The following is a 19,149-nucleotide window of genomic DNA, read 5'->3' on the forward strand; positions in this document are numbered from 1 at the left end:
TCAGCCACCATCGCTCTGGCAGCAAGAGCGCTAGAGCCAGAGCAGGAGAGAGCTGGAACAAACCATTTTGGGAGGAGGGGTTAATACTTTTGTTGTTAAAATGTTACGTCTCAAACAAGTACAGTACTGTATGCTTTTTATATTTTTAGTAGTGTGTCACACAAACAGCAAATATTGTCAAAAAAAGTAAGAAATCTTTGGGGGTGCTTTGATTCATTTTGGGGGTGCTGAAGCACCCCCAAAAATGGGCTAAAATCGCCCCTGGTTTGTAGTCCTCAACTTTTTATTGCTGACAGGCCCGTTTCCCTTCAGCACTGCTGTGACCAGTGTTGGGGAGTAACGGAATACATGTACCGCCGTTACGTATTTAAAATACAAAATATGAGTAACTGTATTCCGTTACAGTTACCGTTTAAAAAGGTGGTATTTAGAATACAGTTACTTTGTTGAAATAAATGGATTACACGGCGGTACTTCCCTGTTTCATATTGTGGCGGGTCAGGACTGTTTGGGTTTTGTTTGACAGCTACGTTCTGTTGTTCCAGGCGGCAGCGTTACGGTTGCCATGGTTACAGGGTGACGCTCTCTCTCTGTGTGTTTCCTGGGTGAGAGAGCGCCTGTTGTTGTTGTTGTGCTAAGCTAACAGGCAGAATGCTACAGGTATAGCTCTAAAGAATGTAGCATCATGGGCAGTGTAGTCCGTGCTGCAGGGAGAATGGACTGCCATACCCGTTATGTGTCTGTGAGCGAGGGAGGGAGAAAAAGGAAAAGTACGAGCTGTCATCGAGCAGAAACGGGAGCTGGAAGCATGTAAATATAATAATAACCACTGCAGCCAAGAAGAGAGCCTGACGAGCCCAGTTGTAAGTAAGCTATTAAGACTCGACTGTACACCGTGTTCGTGTTTTCCTCTGAAACAATAAGTTCCGTTGGAGCTGCCTTTCAACGCCTCTCTCTGTCTCTGCTAGCAAAGTTGACCCAGACAACAAAGTAAAGCTAGTTTTCAGCTACGAGCCGACACAGAACCCACCGTATTAGCCAGAGGTCCCTTTACTACGGTTCGGAGCCGCGGACCTTCAGTAACAGTAATAAATCACAGCAATAGTACATTCATGTAGTTGTAAACAGCATGATAATATATTAAGTAATCCAAAGTATTCAGAACACGTTACTCTCATTGAGTAACGTAACGGAATATGTTACAGAATACATTTTGGGGCATGTAATCTGTAATCTGTAATGGAATACATTTTAAAAGTAACCTTCCCAACACTGGCTGTGACCCACCTGGAGCCGGACCTTGATAAAGTCCTGCTGTTTGTTGCTCTCATGCAAAGCAGCACAAACTGCAGCACATCTGACTCTTTGCATTCTTGTTTGACTAAACAAAAAATTTGCTTTCTAATCTGAGACCTAACCATCGACTGCACGCCTCCATGTTCCTCCTCTATAATCCGTTTCCTGTTAGCTGCTCATTTGCATTTTGTATTTACACCTGCTTTACATCTGATAGATACAGACTACAGTATTTAAACATCAGCCGCCTGTTCAGAATGAACTTAAACACATTACACATCAGTTGAAATGTCTCATGATTCAGAGTCAAACTTGTTAGGATACAAAATTCTATATTTATTACCATGTCACTATTTATTTAAACGAGTTAAACAACATGTAGCTGTCCTGATGACAGAGGAATGTATATTTATTATAGTCAAATAAATAAAAGGATTTCTAGAGTCTTAGCTTGCAAATTAAACTCAGGACTGTAAGTGCAGTCAGAGCCGTGAATGTGTGGACAGCTTTTACACTCAGGATGTGATTAAAGTTCAGACCTTCAGCTTCAGAGCTTTAACACAAATGTTCAGCAGTTACAGACATTTTTATACGCAGCACCGTTTCAGAGACTCGGACATGAATGAAAAATTGAGCGATGAGCACTTGATGGGCAGGTGAGGCCTGCAGCTGAAACATCCATGAAAGTTAAAATCTTTGAGGACCAACAGAAACATCTTCCTCAAAATGATGCTGCAGAAGAACAAAGTCTGTTAAATGAAGAATGAAGAAAAATTGGAAATATAAAAGAAATGTAAAAGAAAAGAGTGAAAGTAAAACTGCAGAGAAAGAAGGAAATGCAGAGGAGTGTTCACCTGCGTGCTCGCAGGAAGACGTGCATCTTGCCTCCAGGCTGCAATCAACACAGAGGCTTTTCTGTTTCTCACTCTGCTTATTGATTCAACAACTCGACAACCTCTGCTAACGGCCGCAGAGAGGGCCATCGTCATCTAAACATCTCCGTACCTTCATAACCTGCCATGGACAGACATGTGGAGTACGAACGCCGTCCCAAACCGTGATTACATCTACAAAAACACCCGGCAGCACCTCTCCCTGCTGACAACAGCTGTCCTATAGAAAAAACAACAAATCAGAGCAAAATAACCAGCCAATCATAAATCAGCACAGTCATACGTGACCTTTCACCTCATCAGGACCCTGATGGAGTCCCTGCAGCTTGGACCAATAAAGAACTGCTATCAACGTGATTAACCACTCGAAACGACATTTGATCTTTCTGTGTTTGAATAGAGTCAGAGACACGTTTTCACAGCTCTGTGATCGATCATGACGTTCATCTGATTGATCTGCAAAACATCAAACAGTTTATTTAACACGGAGCCACAGACGGCATCAAAACCCACAGTTTAACAAGTCTTTAACAAGTACACACCGAGAACAGCAAAGAGGCGGAGCCTTTTACAACAGGTGAACTCAGGTGTGGTGGAAGAAAACAGCAGTTGTTCCTGTGATCACCATTAAAACTTTTACTGGGAAAAACTGTCGCGCGTCCTTCATCAAAGCAGCTGATGAACAAAGTCCGACATGAAGGAAAACAAACTTCTGTGCACCGCTGTTTGTTTACAGAGAAACATCTGCACCAGGAGTTTATTAAAGATGATTCATGTTCATGTTTAGATGATACAGCTTAACCCTTTAAGACCTACCATAGAACCAAGTCTGCCAGAGCTTATATTATATGTTTACATGCTGTGGAGCCATTTTTGGAGCATTTCAAGTTGCTATACATCAATACAACCATTATAGCCTAAATTTTAATAATATGTCTGCATTAAGTGCATAGTAATTACATAAATTGCAAGAAAGTGCAATAAACTACAAAAAAATTTGAGAATCGTTTTTGTTTTTTTAACATATATTTCTAGTTAGAGAAATTTAAGAGGCTTATCCCTCAAAACTGTAAATACAAAAAAGTTGCACAAAATAGTTTCCCACCACAGGAAATTTATTTTGAGTGTCTTCATAGTTTTATTTTTGAAATACACCAATTTTTATATACTGCAGGAAAAACGAAAATAAATATTATAATGCAAATTTGCAAAAAAGCAGCATATGCATCAAAATAAACTATTTCCAGCAGTGCAATATGAGTCCTAAGCATCCCAGAAACCACACAGAAAGTCATAAAGTCAAACATAACTTTTAAAAACACCAGTATAGGCTCATGAGGCCCTGATGGTAAAAAACGACATTTCCGCGAAAATGACATCACTTCCGGTTTTGGGCAGGAAATGGCGGACATGCGATAGTTCACGCTGACGTCTAATCCAACGTAGGAAGTGTTACAAACAGCTGATCGGATCGGCAAAGCGTGTTTCTGGAATATTATGTTTTTGTTGCTGCAAGTGCTTTTTATGCAGTTTTTGCAAAGCTATATGTGGAAGGAAACTGTGACCGAGGACAAGCTGATGGCATAAGATGTAAGTACAACTCCTCCGGTTTCATATGCAAAAAAAATTATTGCACTAGCTCACGTGGTTGCAGAGCTACCGGGATTTAAAAATAGTTACGCAAAACAGAGCGTGCTGCTCTGACCGGCTTTAAAGGGTTAATGAAGGCTGACGGCATATTTACATGAAAGCAGCAAACAGGGAGAGTCGTGAGGTGTACTAGACCAATGTTCAGGTTTTCACAACATTTTTCAGATTAAAAGTCAAATAATATAAAATACTGTATTAATTTTAAAAAATCTTTAAAAGAATAAATTTTATTTTAATATGACATGTACGTACTGTTAAAGTGAATTGTTAAATGTAATGTAAACCATTTGTACATTGTATTAAGGAATTCTTTGGTAGTGTTTTTATCACAGGCACATCCTGGTGAAGGTCTGTTTGATGTTGGTAAACTTCACTGTGTTATCCAGGGTGTGGGGGAGACTACCCTCTTTATGACCAAGGATGTTCCTGTGCTTTTATGTTATATGACCCTTTGATCAGCAGGAGAACACACACACACACACACATTCTCACATAACACACACACAGTGCCTTGTCTTTGTAACCAAGGGGGGTTACATGGGGAAGGTACGTGTTGTAAACTATTGTTTATTGTGTGAACGTTGTCAATAAAAGGAGGCAAGAGGAGGCCGTCGTCGAGGTCATCTGTGATGAGCTGAGATACCGACGAGGCCTCCCTTGCAAGTGAAACGATCGATCGCTGTTGCCTTGTTTTTCTTTCACGGGAATAAGTTCTGGGATCAGCGGGGTCTGACTTTAGACCCAACACATACAATCAAAGCATTTTTTTTTGAAAAAAAAATTTCAGTTAAACTTTTAAATTGGAAACCAGTTAGAAGTTCATTTTCAAAGACTTCTGATAATTCTATATTGCTCATTAATAACACAAAAGCATTTCTTATTTGATTCCTCAATTAATCGATGGAATAATCGATGGATTACACTGAAAGAATGGACAGCTGGTCAGCAGCTGTATCTTATTTGCAGAGAGAGGTTCAACTCATTTAACACGGAGGACCCAGTCAGCTGACGCTCGCTGGGCGAGTGATGCTTTCGTCTTCCTGCCAGTGTGATGACGTTTCACTGCACATTTAATCCCTCATGTCTCTGTGTGAGAGAAACATCGCTTCATCAGTGTGTCTCAGTTTTTCTACATGATGCAGAAAAGTGTGAGATTATTATTAAAGTTCTGACAGCTGCCCAGAAAGCTTTTCTTGATTCACAATTTTATTTTATTTTTTATTGTTGTTGTTTTTATTTTTAGACCCATGGTCTAAAAAACAAACAAAACAGCAACTTTTGGGTCATGTAACTGTGTGACATGTATGGATGCCTGCATGGAAGGAACTGTGAAAGCATGAAAATGCTGTTAAAACTCCAAAATTGACGCTTTCCTTCACATTTTCTCAGCCATCAGCGTCCTTCCCAAGAGGCTTTGCGGGGCCAATTCCGGCCACAGGGCCTCATGTTGAAAAACGAGGTTTCACTAAAACTTGTTTCCACACACAGCGGGTGTGTGGCAGTGTGGGCTTCGCTGTGTTCAGTGGAAGCATCTTCCTCCTCTGACTGTGGTTACTGTGACTGTCATGAGATGCAAAACTGAAACGCTGCGGGAGGCGGAGCACAGCTACTTTTTGGTTCCTGTTGCTGCTGCACGTCACTTTATGATGGCTGAGCTTTTATCTAAGTTTATGCTCTTTGCCAGGAGCCGCTCACATGATGATGTCACCAATGGTCGACTTTGTTTCCGAGGTAACATTAGTTAGTCTGATGAAGGCCAAAGTCCCACATCCTCTCGATTATCATGCAGAATAAAATAACTACATTTTTTACAGCTGCACACAGAATCCTGCATGTTAGGAAAATATGTTTTATTTCATAGAATAAAAGAGCACAGACATCACGCCAGACAGGTTTTCACTAACATACCAAACAAACAGCAGCAGGTTTAAACACAGGCCACACAAATATCCCCGATTATTTTAATAAGATGTGCAAAAGTTAATAGTAAATATTCCTCCTGTTTATTGGACTTAAACAGAAAATCACAGTTACTGGCACTTGGCTCAAACATTTTAAAACATTAAAGTTAATCAACGAAAAGAAAGATAAAAAGAGATAATAAAGTCAATAAAATGGCTTCAGTTTCTTCATCATGGTTGTACAAAGACTGATTTGTGTTTGTGCAGGTCTGAGGTCAGCTTGGTTCTGTCTGACATTCCTTCATATTTAGTTTTTCCTCCTCGTGTTTCTCTCTGTTTCCACTGAGACAGTCCGTGTTTGATTCAGCACAATGTAAATAGTGTGTGAATGTGTGGATGACTGCATGTGTAAAGCGCTATACAAATACAGGCCATTTACCAAATAACATGAAAGTGAATTAAATCCTTTCACAATGAGCCCCAGAGGGGCCGACATGGCAGCCTCGCCTCTGTCAGTCTGCAGAGCAGCTGTGGCTGCGAGCTGCCTGCACCAGTGTGTGAACGTGAGAGTGGATCAATAGTGGTAATGTAAAGCGCTTTGAGGGTCTCGAAAAGCGCTTTATAAATGCAATCTATTATTATTAATAATAATAGATTATATTTAAAAATAGCGCCTTTCAAAGCACCCAAGGACACTGTACAACAGATAAAAACACAAAAACTGAAAATATACACAATAATAAAAATAACAGATAAAAGTTAAGAGCATACAGAGGTTTAAACATAAGCAATTTAATTTAAATTTATTATCATCATTCATTGATTTTATATATTAAATTCTAAAAATCAAAGAATAATAAAATGTTACATTTTAAAATGTCATTTTATCAATTTATATATTCTGTCTTTAAATTGTGAAAATATATTTTAAAATCTTAATAGTTTTTTTATACCAGTGTTTTGGCCAAACATATTCAAGATAACAGTTGTAGTTATTATACGGCATTGCTAATTTCTTCCTTTTGATGTATTTGATGTGATGGATGGCAGTTTTAATTGAACGAAAACATTAATCAAATACAAAATAATTCTGCTAAAGTTTTTTCAAATTGTTCTTTGAAATCATTTAAAGACCGATTTTTTTTTTCAAAATAAATGTTTTCAGGCTCTATTGACCTAAAATATTTTATTTTTTATAAATATGCATTGTTAATCAGTGATACTTAAAGTTTAAGGGTCATTATTCTGCAGTTAAGTTCATGTAAGCATTGTTTTTAATGGAAGTAATCAATCTTTTTTTTTTGGGGGGGGGGGGGGGGGGGGGATTTGTTGTTTTTTAATCTGTTTTATTGACTTGACAAACAAAAATAAAACCAAACATTCCCAGGATTCCCGTTTTCTCTAATGTTAGGGAACATTTTTCTGTTGTCTGATGATGAAAATACAGTTTTTCCAGTGATATCAGCAGAAATGATGCGTTCCTATGAGAGGACAAAGAGAGAGAAGAGGATGGGGAGGATGGAGAGCAGCAGAGGAACTGAGGGGTAGATGAAGTGAGCCGAGGAGGGTACAAAGGTGAAGCCCGGCTGGTTGGAGGTGATCTGGCTGTTGATCCAGGACTGGTACTGTGATACCCGAGCGTAGACTCCTGGGAAATTGGGCTTAGCGCAGCCTTCCCCAAAGCTCACTATTCCAGCCTGGACCCAAACGGAGCCGTGTTTAACCACCAGGGGGCCTCCAGAGTCACCCTGCACACATCAGACATGGTGGTTATAGCACCAGCAGCCATGTGGATGCATATATGGATATATTTACATCTGTGTAAAAAGTGAATTTTCTAACATTTGCGAGACACAATTTACACCAAAAAAACCACAAATGTTAAATTCTGTATGAAACAGAATAATAAATCAATTACCAATCAATCAATCAATGGTAAACATTGTTATAGTTCTTGTTACTGTGTTCAATTTATATAACATAGTTTTTTATGCTGTTTTTTTAGCATTTACACTTAATTTTCTTTATCTAATTTATCTTAATACATTTAAAATAATCCGGATCCTCAGACAGTCAAGCTGATCTTTACAGTCCGACAAAAGTGAGAACAAATACATGTTTCATATTTTGGGTCCTTCAGAGGTCCCACTGTCTGCGTTGTGATTGGTGCTTCACATCGTAGCTTCAGACTCATTTGTAGGTGTTCATATGGACACTCACCTGGCAGGAGTCCTTTCCTCCCCGAGCCACGCCGGCACAGATCATGTTGCTTGTGATTCCACCTTTGTAGGCATTGTTACAGTCGATGTTGGACACGATAGGGATGCTCACCTCCTGTAGAGTCCCAGGGAAAGGAAGGGGACCTGAAAAAAACCAAACAGATATGAGCAGTTTGATGATATAACCCACGTGTCTGAGCCTCACTCTCCAGCAATCGCACTGAGAGGATTTGTTTTTCCGTGTTCAAAGCACGGCTCACTCGGTTAGTGTTGGGTCATCCCTGGCTTCATAATCCACATATTGACTGGGAGAAAGGGAAGATCCTGGGGTGGAGTGTTAACTGCCTTATCCATTGCATCCGGGATGCCACGCCTCCCGTTCATGCGCCGCTCGATCCCCCGGACCTTCCTGCGGTCCTGGGAATTTCCCGTGTTTTGCAGGAGGTTTTTTGTAAGGATGGGGCACGCTCACTTTCGCCCCACCGCCTATATGATTGTGTCATTGATCTGCTTTCCTATCCTAAGAAAGATAAGTCTTTGCGGCCATGCATGGATTATCGAAGCCTGAATATGATCACAGTGAAAAACAAGTAGGCGCTGCCGCTGCTCTCCTCCGCTTTTGAGCTGCTTCAGGGCATGACAGTTTTCAGCAAACTGGATTTACGCAACGCCTAACACCTGGTGCAGATTAAGGATACACCTAGTCATTTAACACCCACTTAGGCCACTTCGAATACCCTGTGATGCCCTTTGGTCTGACTAATGCCCCTGCAGTATTCCAAGCCATGGTCAATGATGTGCAACACAACTTTGTTAACCGTTGTGTGTTTGTCTATCTAGATGACATTCTCATTTTTTCTAAGACGTTCGCTGAGCATCAAGTGCACGTGAGGGAGGTCCTTCAACGTCTTCTGAAGAAAAGGCTCTTTGTGAAAGGGGAGAACCACGTGACCTCGGTGGCGTTCTCAGGCTACATGGTCGAGCGGTGAAACTTACGGGCCGACCCGGAAAAGATGCGACCGGTGGTGGAATGGCCGGTTCCTCCCAACCGTCGCAGCTGCAGAGCTTCCTGGGCTTTGCAAACTTCTACAGGCGATTCATCCTTGGCTTCAGTAAGATCGCTCTTCCACTCACGAGGCTCATCTCTCCCAAGGTTCCTTTTCAGTGGGATTGCCACGCAGCGCACTTTCACCCTGCTCAAAGACAAGTCCTCCTCAGTGCCTCTGTCAACCAGACCTCACACAGCAGTTTATTGTGGAGGTGGACGCGTCAGACTCCAGGATTGGAGCGGTCCTGTCCCAGCAGGAGTGTAAGCTCCATCCACGTGCCTTCTTTTCTCGCCGTCTCTCTCCTGTGTAACAGGGGGTTGGGAAGCGTATCTGTAACCAGAAGGTCGCCGGTTCGTTCTCCGAGCTCTCTGTCCTGGTCGTTGTGTCCTTGGGCAAGACACTTCACCTACCGCCTACTGGTAATGGCCAGAGGGGCCGATGGCGCGATATGGCAGCCTCGCTTCTGTCAGCTGTGGCTACAACCGTAGCTGCCTCCACCAGTGTGTGGATGTGAGAGTGAATGAATAGTGGCATTGTAAAGCGCTTTGGGTGCCTTGAAAAGCGCTATATAAATCCAATCTATTATTATTATTATTATGACATCTGTGACCGGGAGCTCCTGGCCATCAAGCTCTCCCGGAGGAGTGGAGACCATCCTTCCGGCCGCCTTGTGTGATTCGCGCTGCCTCTTGGGAAATTGAATCAATAATCCGTGAGGATTATTGAGGAATCAGAGCCAGCAACTGGTCCTCCAGGACGCCTCTTTGTGCCCTTCGCTGTCCGTCCATAGATCCTCCAGTGGGCCCACACCGCCCTGTTCTCGAGCCATCCGGGGTGCTCCGTACCATCCGGCGCTACTTCTGGTGGCCCACTATTGCCAAAGACACCAGGGAGTATGTCTCAGCTTGCTCTACATGTGCCCAGAAGAAACTCTCTAACCGACCTCCATGGTCCCCGTGTCTGTCCGGACGGCTCCACAAGGCCACATGTGTTTGTTTACTTTCTCCTCTCACCTCCCCGCCGGGGCGGAGCTCATTACGGGCTCCCGCCCTTGGCTCACACACCTGCTCTTCATCAGGCTGCGATTATGTGTTGGACATTGAATGAGATTCCCTTCCCGCATTTTTCCCTTGGAACCCCTCAATTCCACCACTGTATATCTGCAGTTGGTGATTCTGTAAATCAACGTGATATTGAACTCTGCGCTTAAGTCCCTCCCCTGAATGTGACACCTACATAGAAATACTTTTTTCCCCTGAAGCCTTGATTCTATCTTAAACTGATCATTAATCATTAATTTGAACTTGCATGTAGATTTTTTAAAAATGTAATTTACTAATAGCCTGGATTACTGAAAATGGGAATATTAAGCTAATGCTATATCTTACTACTGGTTAATAAAAACTTTTAAAGTAGGATTTACCAGGTGGGCTAAAGCGAAGGTCAGTTATAGCAGCGCAGCCTGAGATGACCAGATTAAGCATAACAGGAGTTACCGCAAACACTGACCTCGTTAAGATCACATGGATACGCCAGGAAATGAAGAAAAGCAGAAAGTGTTGATCCCAAATGAACAGAAGCTGAGTATGATCATAATCCGACTATAACAGTAAAGGTTAGTAACTGTCGCCACTCCAGTTCTTACCGCCCTCTCGGATGTTGCCCCAGCCGGTGACCCAGGTGGTCGTCTCTGCAGGGAAGTCGCTGCCCACCTCCGCCAGACACACGGGTCGGATGTAGTCCGTGAACTGAACAGTTGAGGACAGCCGCAGCAGCGCGATGTCATTGTTCTGGGAGACGGAGTTGTATTGTGGATGTCTGATTATCTGTGACACTGACCGGGAGACCCCGTTAGTGTTAATGCTTTGCAGCGACTTGTATCCGAGGCGAACGGTCAGTTGTGATACGGGGCTGAAAATAGCGAGAAGTAGTGACTGTTAGTGCTTAATTGATAGTTGACAGGTGAAGAGGGCGGGTCATACGACAGGGTGAGAGCTTACTCGCGGAAACAGTGGGCAGCAGTCAGGATCCATTCATTGTTGATCAGGGAGCCTCCACAGAAGTGGCGACCAGATGTTTGCAGACTGACCTGCCAGGGCCACGCTCCCGCAGGAGCGTCCTCGCCTCCTACGATCTTGGTGTTAAGTGGAGCTTGTCCACAAACTGTAGGCAAAGACATTTATGCACAAAGCAAAATGACTGTCAAACGTTCAAAGCTGTAGAGCAGCTTCAGACCAGATGACGCCGTGTCGGCACAGAAACGAAGCACGAGTGAATCCAGGTCAACAAATGAAAGCTCATCAGTCTGTCCCATTTCAATGAGCCCAAATTTCAGGAACGTCTTAAGAGACTTAATGTGTTTGGAAAATTCAAAATTGAAACTTAGTGTTTTTCAAGTTCCTCTTCATAATGAATAGAGGAATACGGGACATCAGACTACTTGTTCTTATTGTTTAACGATGAAGAAATTAAATTAAAATGTGACCGATGGAAAATAATAATACAGCTGAAAAGCATTTTATACATACATGTTCTTATCTTGTGCGTGCATAATATAACTGAGTTATATTAATAAATGGATTATCAGCACTCACCATCGGGCTGTGCGTTGCTTCCTGTTTAGAGACAATAGAAACAGACATGATGTATTTGTTAGATCTCTGTGAACTGAACAGGCTGGTTGTTCTTATCGTGCTGTTGGAGTTTCTAGGTGGGGCTGGAAGGTGCGGCATGACGCCAAACAAAAGACAGAAACAATGTCTTTATCTTTTAGCAAGACAAAAAACCCAATAATGTTGAAAGGCAGGATATATAAGTAGGCCACAGTAAGAACACAAATGTACGGAGAGGTTGTGGTATGCAGAAGCACGGCATTAAAGATTTGATCTTTCCACGGTTGATGGTTTGACAACAACCCGTATTACCAGCCTACTTTTGACTGCGAACATTTACAAAACATTCTGCTTTATGCTTCATTAAATTTCAGAGGGAAATCAGCTACTTCCTCTGTCGCTGTGGAGATTTTAAAAGACTAACTGTCAACAACAACATTAAATTTAAAGAATGAAAAACTCGATCTCGTCGTTGAATAAACACTTTGTTCACCAGCGTGGTGTTAAGAGGAGAATGACCCTGGAAATGTCACATTTAACACATCACTGAAATACAAAAGTTTAATGCTTTCAGTGAACTTTTGTATTTCCACAGTCGGAGGTTTTTCTCTACAGTACTTCCTGTTTTAATGGTCATTGGTTTTCACCAGGGATGCTCGGTCTATAGCGATATGGGGTCCATGCTTGTGTAACCGTGGCTGATTTCTGCTTGCAGTGACGTAATTATTGTTTCTGATTCAACCTATGTGAGAAAACGGCCTCTGAGACGAGAGCTTTCAGTGAAAGGTGAAACCTCCCCACGTGTCGATACCTCGGTGTGAATCATCAGCAGGACGCCGAGAATCAAACCGGCCAGCCTGGTTTTTTTAAACTGAAAGAAGCTTTGACCTGAAGCTCCTTTAAACTGTACGACTTCAAAGCTCTTTGACGTGTTTACTTTAGTCTACAGCTCTTAAATGATCAGCTGACGGACGTCATGTTGTCTTTTCCAAGAAATTGTGTTTGTTCTGTGGAACATGTCGGGAACGTCGGAGCTTCTACAGCCTAACAGCACGATATGAGAAAACCAAAGAACAGCCCGTCATGGTGAAAGCAGTTTTCTGGTTTCTTATTAATGTTTCAGCAGGAAGATTCTTTTAAATCATGAATAAAATAAAATGTCTTATTATTACTGAACTGCATTATTTGATGACTTAAAGCTGTTCTTTACTCACAGCTTGGCCCTTTCTCAATTCTCAAGTACGCGAGTCCGTGCTCGCGTTCTCAGCAAGTACGGACTCGCCAAGACCGCACGGGAGCACGTTCTCGCAATTTGTACAATTGGTACACCAGCATACTTGATGATGTCACAGGTCCGGAGTTTTTCCCCTCTTAATTTAACTGTGAGTAATATGTTATGAAGCTTAACTTTAATCACAGCCAAACCGGTTTACTCAGGAACAAATAAAACACTGAAATAAACCAAACATTAACATTTAGAAGTGATCTAAGTGACTTATATATCATGTTTAACCTCAGCAGTGAAATCTCTATTAATAAAAATAGTGTACATGTACATACGTGTACATACCTTAATAAAAACAAGCAGGTGAGATGTTAGAACGCTTTTATTTTTATTTTAGTGGACGCTCAATACAATAGACAGCTACTGGGGTTTGTTTAACCTGAGTAGCGAAAAGACCGCGGGGGGGTTGAAAACGATGTGCCGGGAGTCCGCTGTTCTCGCCGGCTGTAATAATCCTCGACCTCGCTGTCTGCTATGGAGCTGGCGGGTCACAGACGTCTCCGAAAACGTCGGAGCTCGTTTGGAAATATATGATATCCTGATAAACTGAGCAGATATTTAAAAGTTTAAAGTTTATTTTGTGACCCAGAAAGAGTAATATTTAAAAGTTTTTAGCCCCGCTCGTCCGCCATTGCCGCGTTTGAGTTTTGGACGAAATGCATTCTGGGATATTTAGCTGTACCAAGTCCACACAAGTCACCACCGATGCGTGCTCGATAAAACGGGCGGAGCGAGAACACATCCGGGACTTTTTCGCGTTCTCGGCTTGATGCGTACTTCGAATTGGAACAGTACTTGGTCTCCGACTGATGACGTATCACGAGTACACGAGAACGCAAGTACGCACAAGTACGCATATTGAGAAAGGCCCCTTGACTCTGTCTGAACTCTGACCTGTGATGTAAGAGGAAGCAGAAAAACACGTTGTTGCTTTTTATGTTTTAAATGATTTCAGGGACGATCTGTTTTATGCTATGATGAAGTCATGATGATGTTTGTTTGTTTATTTTTCTCAGCTGATTTCTTCTTGTTTTGTAATTAATGTTAAATTAAAATACTCTTAAAAACTTTTATTGGAATCAACTTTCAGTCCTCGACAGAGATAAGGAAGCCCCCCTCCATCAGGCCCTCAGGGCTGAGCAGCTGACTGTCACTATCAGTAAAGCGCGGCGGCGCTATCGTCACGCTTTAGAAACTCATTCAGCGTGCCCGATGCTACCAGTGCATGCTGGCATCTCAGAGGTATGTACATAATGTGTTCTGGCATCATCACTATGACATATTAATTAGTTCCTGATGGTTTCTGTTCAGACTGAAAGAGGACAAAGTTCACATGACTGTTTCCTGCAGGTGAACTTTATTTCACTTCCTCTTATTCTGCTTTGTTCGGCTCGCTTCACACAACGATCTTCTAAGAATAACTAACTAAAGTGAAGGCAAACGGTAGCAGACAGCTAGCAGCTGTGCTGTCTGTATCCATCACTCACAGCAACCCTCACTTTAATGAAACACATCTAAAAGCTACAGTTGTCTGTGGGACTGACTCGATGCCTCAAGCTAATAACTGCAGTTTTCAGTTTTTATTCAAATAATAATTGAAATCTTCATGTCAGAAGCAGGCTCAGGGACAGGCAGCCACCTGCATATTTCCACGACCCTTTATCCATAACGCATTCATAGAACCTACCGTTGTATATATTGTATTATCTTATTTATTTTGTATTTCTTGAGTTTATATTCTGGTACACTCTTTGCATTCTTCTGTTATCTGTACCTGAGCCGTGGGCTCTGTAAAATCTTATCTTCATTACATGAATTCACTCCCATGACTGCTAATTGAAACGACCTCAAATCTCTTACAGTCGCCTGACAGCAGGAACTGTCAGCTGTGACGTGGAGGAAGGATTCAGATATTTAAAAGATACTTTTACTCAGAAGTTACATTAAAAAAAACCTGTAAACGTTTGAGCGGAAGGATAAACTACAGCAATACAAATGATCTGCTTTTTGTTGATGCCGAGACATTTCGATGTACATGAATTGATAATTTTATTAGTCGAGTAAATTTGTGATGTTTCACATCCTAAACTTTATATATTTAGCATTTATCTCTGAATTTAGTGAAATAAAGTACAAAGTACTGAAACGATCCTTCTAACTTTAAGATCTCAGATTGTAGAAGCTGGTGTTGTTGTGGCTCTTTTCATTGGTTCATTTATTTCTGGTGATCATGAGTCATCTTGTTGTGTTGTTCTGTAACGAGCAGTAAAAGCAGCACAAGCGCCCGACTCAGGTCTCTGAGAAACACGGAGTCAAACTGACTCGTCTGGATTTTCGTGTAGCAGTGAAAACAGGAAATTTACAGATTTAAAAGCAGACTTTTCATTTTGTTTGATGTTACAACCTGAACAAATGTGTGCCTCTGCTCTGAGTGTCCACGGCCGTTTAGAACTTACAATATTGTAAATTATTACAATTTTGTAAAAAGAGAGGAGCCGAATTTCTTTGTATCATCATTTAAACTGCAAAATAAATGAGATTGTGAATCTTAAATCTCAGGTGAGACTCACCTGTAAGCGTTAAGGCCAACAGCAGGACTCCACATGAAAACAGCTCCATCCCCACACAGTCTTTCCTCAAAGTGTCTCCAACTCTAACGGCAGGCGTCTGTAAAGCACGAGGGCGTGACCGCCTGCATCATACCTGACCGTCAGCCAGCTGAGCACGCGCCACAAACACGCCTGACACGCCTTCTTCTTCTGAACCCAAAAGCACACATAGATGCAAACAGACCACACTGCTCACTGTGCTAATGTTGTTGTCCTGATTTGTTTACATTCATACAGATTTTCTGTTTTCCTGTGAAAATGGTTTCATTTTTATTAATTTGCCAATAAAATATGTCAAATATTAAAAGCTTTTCTCTATTTTATTTTACAAATATTATTACTTAGATTTTTCTGTTCACTCACTGTTGTAAAGACCCACCTTTAGCACACCCCAGCACACCCACTCACTTCACCAGATGCACCTTGTTTAGTTCTCTCACCTTTGATTGGGTGTGGTGCTGGTCCTTAATTGCACTTACCTGTCACACATTATATAAGGACTGCACTCACTTTTGCCTCACTCTTTCTTCACTCCCACAGGGGGGGCAGCAGAGGTGAGGTTTATTTTATGTATTGTTAAGGTAATGAGTAACTTAAATCTGTTTTCTTTCAGCAGTCCATGTGTGTCTTTCCTTCCTTCTTTGCTTCATTGATTTGAGAATAAAAGGAGAAGCCTGTGAATGATTAGACGACTGCTTATTCTTATTCTAATCGGATGAGCCCATGATGCTGATTACTTAAACCCTGAGCCTTCTTTCCTTCATAACAGTCACTCTTCTTCTACTCAGGCTGTAGCTCAGGAGGTAGAGCAGGTCACCTACTGATCGGAAGGTCGGTGGTTCGATCCCTGGCTCCTCCAGTCTGCATGTCAAGTATCCTTGGGCAAGATACTAACCCCAACTTGCTCTCTGATGCGTTCATCGGAGTATGAATGTGTGTGAATGCACTTAGAAAGCACTACGTATAGATAAAAAGCTTGTGAGAATGGGTGTGATTGGGTGAATGAGGTTGTATAGAGCGCTTTGAGTACTCCGGGAGAGTAGAAAAGCGCTATATAAGAATCAGTCCGTTTACCAGGCATCAGATGGGATAAAGGAGCTGGAAACATCACCTGATAAAGAAAAAAAGACAAAGAAGGGGACTTCTGATTGGTCAAAAATGTGCAAAATACTATGCAACCTCTGTGTCTTCAGGTTCAGTCTGTAGTCGTTGTAGATGCTCTCATGCTCCTGCACCATCACCCCGTCCCAGGACAGACATGGATGTGATTCCTTCTGATTTGATCAGCTCCTCCCAGCAGCAGATCATTCCAAGGGAGATTCTAGGATCAGAGAGCACCCAGAGAGCTGCCCAGCCAGGCAAGATAAACTTTACTTGTCACAATGAGACTTCTTCCCTGTCTCTGTCAGTCCCTGCATCCTTAAATGTCTCCAGTTGTCCTAAGGTTCTCTCTGACTGTCTCCTTGGTGCATTTAAACCCCTGTTCCTCCCTGTCCTCGTCTGTTGTCTTAGTCTCTGTTATCAGTCATCATAATTTTACCATCTCTGTGTAAGTCTGCAAATTTCTTTATTAAATCATAAGATTCTTAAATTCATCAAGTCTCTCTGTGCCTGGGTCCTCGTCACAAAACATGACATCACTGTTTTGTACATTTTAACACAATTTAATAAGCATATGCTTCAGCCAGTACCTTTTGATTAGCCTTGTCTTGTGGTTTCTTGCTTTGTGGTAGATCTTTATTCTGTTTTCTCTGAGATATTTGAATGCTAATCAATAAATTGATATTCAATTCTAAAAAAAAATTCTAATCCCCACATTTGTGAAAGAAAAGAAAAACATTTTTGAAAAGTCTAACAAAACCATCAAATCTGATAAAGGTTGTTTAAATGCTGCTAAAGAAGAATGGATTGGAATAAAAAAATACATATCCTAACCTTAATTACTGGGGAGAATAATGATCATAGTGAGTAAAGGGTAGACAGAGTGCATTTTTTGGAAAGAGATTCACTTTTAATGTATGTATAATATAATACAGATGCATAAAAAATACTCCCAAAAATAGAAGAGTCCTTGAAATGTACAAATGTACAAAATATGAATTAAAAAATTATAAAAATGGAGGCAACTGTGCCTATGGTACAATGTATGAAAAGATCTTTACTGCAGATACTAATATGGCTCTGCAGATTTTTTTTATTTTATTTTAACGTCGCCTCAGCTTGATGTTGGCAAATCTGTCACTGTTTGGTGATCAACTCTCTCAAGCAGTTTAACAGGTTCTGCTGTGCCCGTCACTGCTCCGTCTGTTTCCTTACCTCATTCTTCCTGACCTTGTACTTTCCCGTCTTTCCTCTCTCCCTCTTTGGACTGACAATCATACGCAAATAGATTGTATTAGATGAAAAAATTAAATTAATATGAAAAAAATACTATTGAAATCACTAATAAAAAAAGCCCTCTCTCAGTGTACTTTCAACCAAAAGGCAAATAACCAAACCACATAAAAGATATAAATATTGAAACACTGATCCAACATAATCCTTTATTGACAGATCATTTGATTTTACACTTTTACCTGAATGTGGCTCCTTTTTTTTTTTTTGAAAAAACTTCCTTATATCCATTATGAACCTGGCTGTCTCTCTGTACACACACACACACACACACACACACACAACAGCAGTTATAAGGTTAATGGGAATCCAGTCAGTAAGCTAGTTAGTATCCTGGGTTTAATATCGGCACATATGACAAAATAAGCAGCTTCTCTCATTCCTTTTCAAACAGGACAGTGGTAACAGCAGCAGGCTACAGACAATTTTAAGTTTTAGATTTTAAATAGGCTGTATACATTTCAATGGGAGCAACAGGACGGTCAAATGTTGCTGATTTTACTACAGAGCAGGACGGATTGTAGGGTAGCAAACATAGTCGAGAAACAGGTTTCCCACACTGCAGGTTACCTGGTGTAATGTTTTTCAGCTGAAAAGAAACATGGTCTGACTCCTACCAACTATATAAAGAGTAACGCAAGGTTAAAGGCAGCTAATATGTCCTGTTTTAAGCCAGGCTCTTACACCTCCGCTCCGCTGCGTCTCAGCCACCATCGCTCTGGCAGCAACGGCGCTGGAGCCAGAGCAGGAGAGAGCTGGAACAAACCATTTTGGGAGGGGGGGTATCTATACTTTTGTTGTTAAAATATTACATCTCAACCAAGTACTGTATGCTTTCTATATTTTTGTAGTGTATCACACAAAAAATATGACAATATCCTGTACCAAATATTGTCAAAAAAGTAAGAAATCTTTGGAAGCACCCCCAAAATATAAGTCACTTAAATAACTCATACATGTTATTGTTTGACTTTTTTCAGTGTTTTTTTCCCTGAGTAAATCGGTTTGGCTGTGATTAAAGTTACTAGATTAGATTAAATAAAACTTTATTAATCCCTCAGGACGGTTTTCACACAGCTGAATAAACATCAAACGGAAAACTGATTAAACAGAAGCGTGAGATGGTCGAGAGTTTATCATTTATAAATAGTTATAATTTAGATAGCAAGGAGCAGACGGCAGTTTCACTCCACCGAGAGAGCTCGTGACGTAATTCTGAAGGCTGACCTGAAACTGACGTG

The 19,149-nt window shown here is 41.3% G+C and overlaps 1 protein-coding gene across 1 annotated transcript; it reads right to left on the reverse strand.

The window, feature by feature from the left end:
- Window positions 1–7,064: 7,064 nt before the first annotated feature.
- Window positions 7,065–15,533, reverse strand: LOC102785683 (trypsin II-P29-like). Its single transcript, XM_087840152.1, has 6 exons — window positions 15,476–15,533; window positions 11,603–11,623; window positions 11,009–11,171; window positions 10,654–10,919; window positions 7,961–8,103; window positions 7,065–7,488 (listed from the first exon to the last, which is right to left on the reverse strand). The coding sequence occupies exons 1-6, from the start codon at window positions 15,522–15,524 to the stop codon at window positions 7,222–7,224; spliced, it is 909 nt and encodes a 302-aa protein (XP_087696278.1). The 5' UTR covers window positions 15,525–15,533; the 3' UTR covers window positions 7,065–7,221.
- Between the last annotated feature and the right edge of the window lie 3,616 nt (window positions 15,534–19,149).

This window comes from Neolamprologus brichardi, chromosome 4 (genome assembly GCF_056152115.1).
Source record: "Neolamprologus brichardi isolate AB-2024 chromosome 4, ASM5615211v1, whole genome shotgun sequence".
NCBI lineage: Eukaryota > Metazoa > Chordata > Actinopteri > Cichliformes > Cichlidae > Neolamprologus > Neolamprologus brichardi.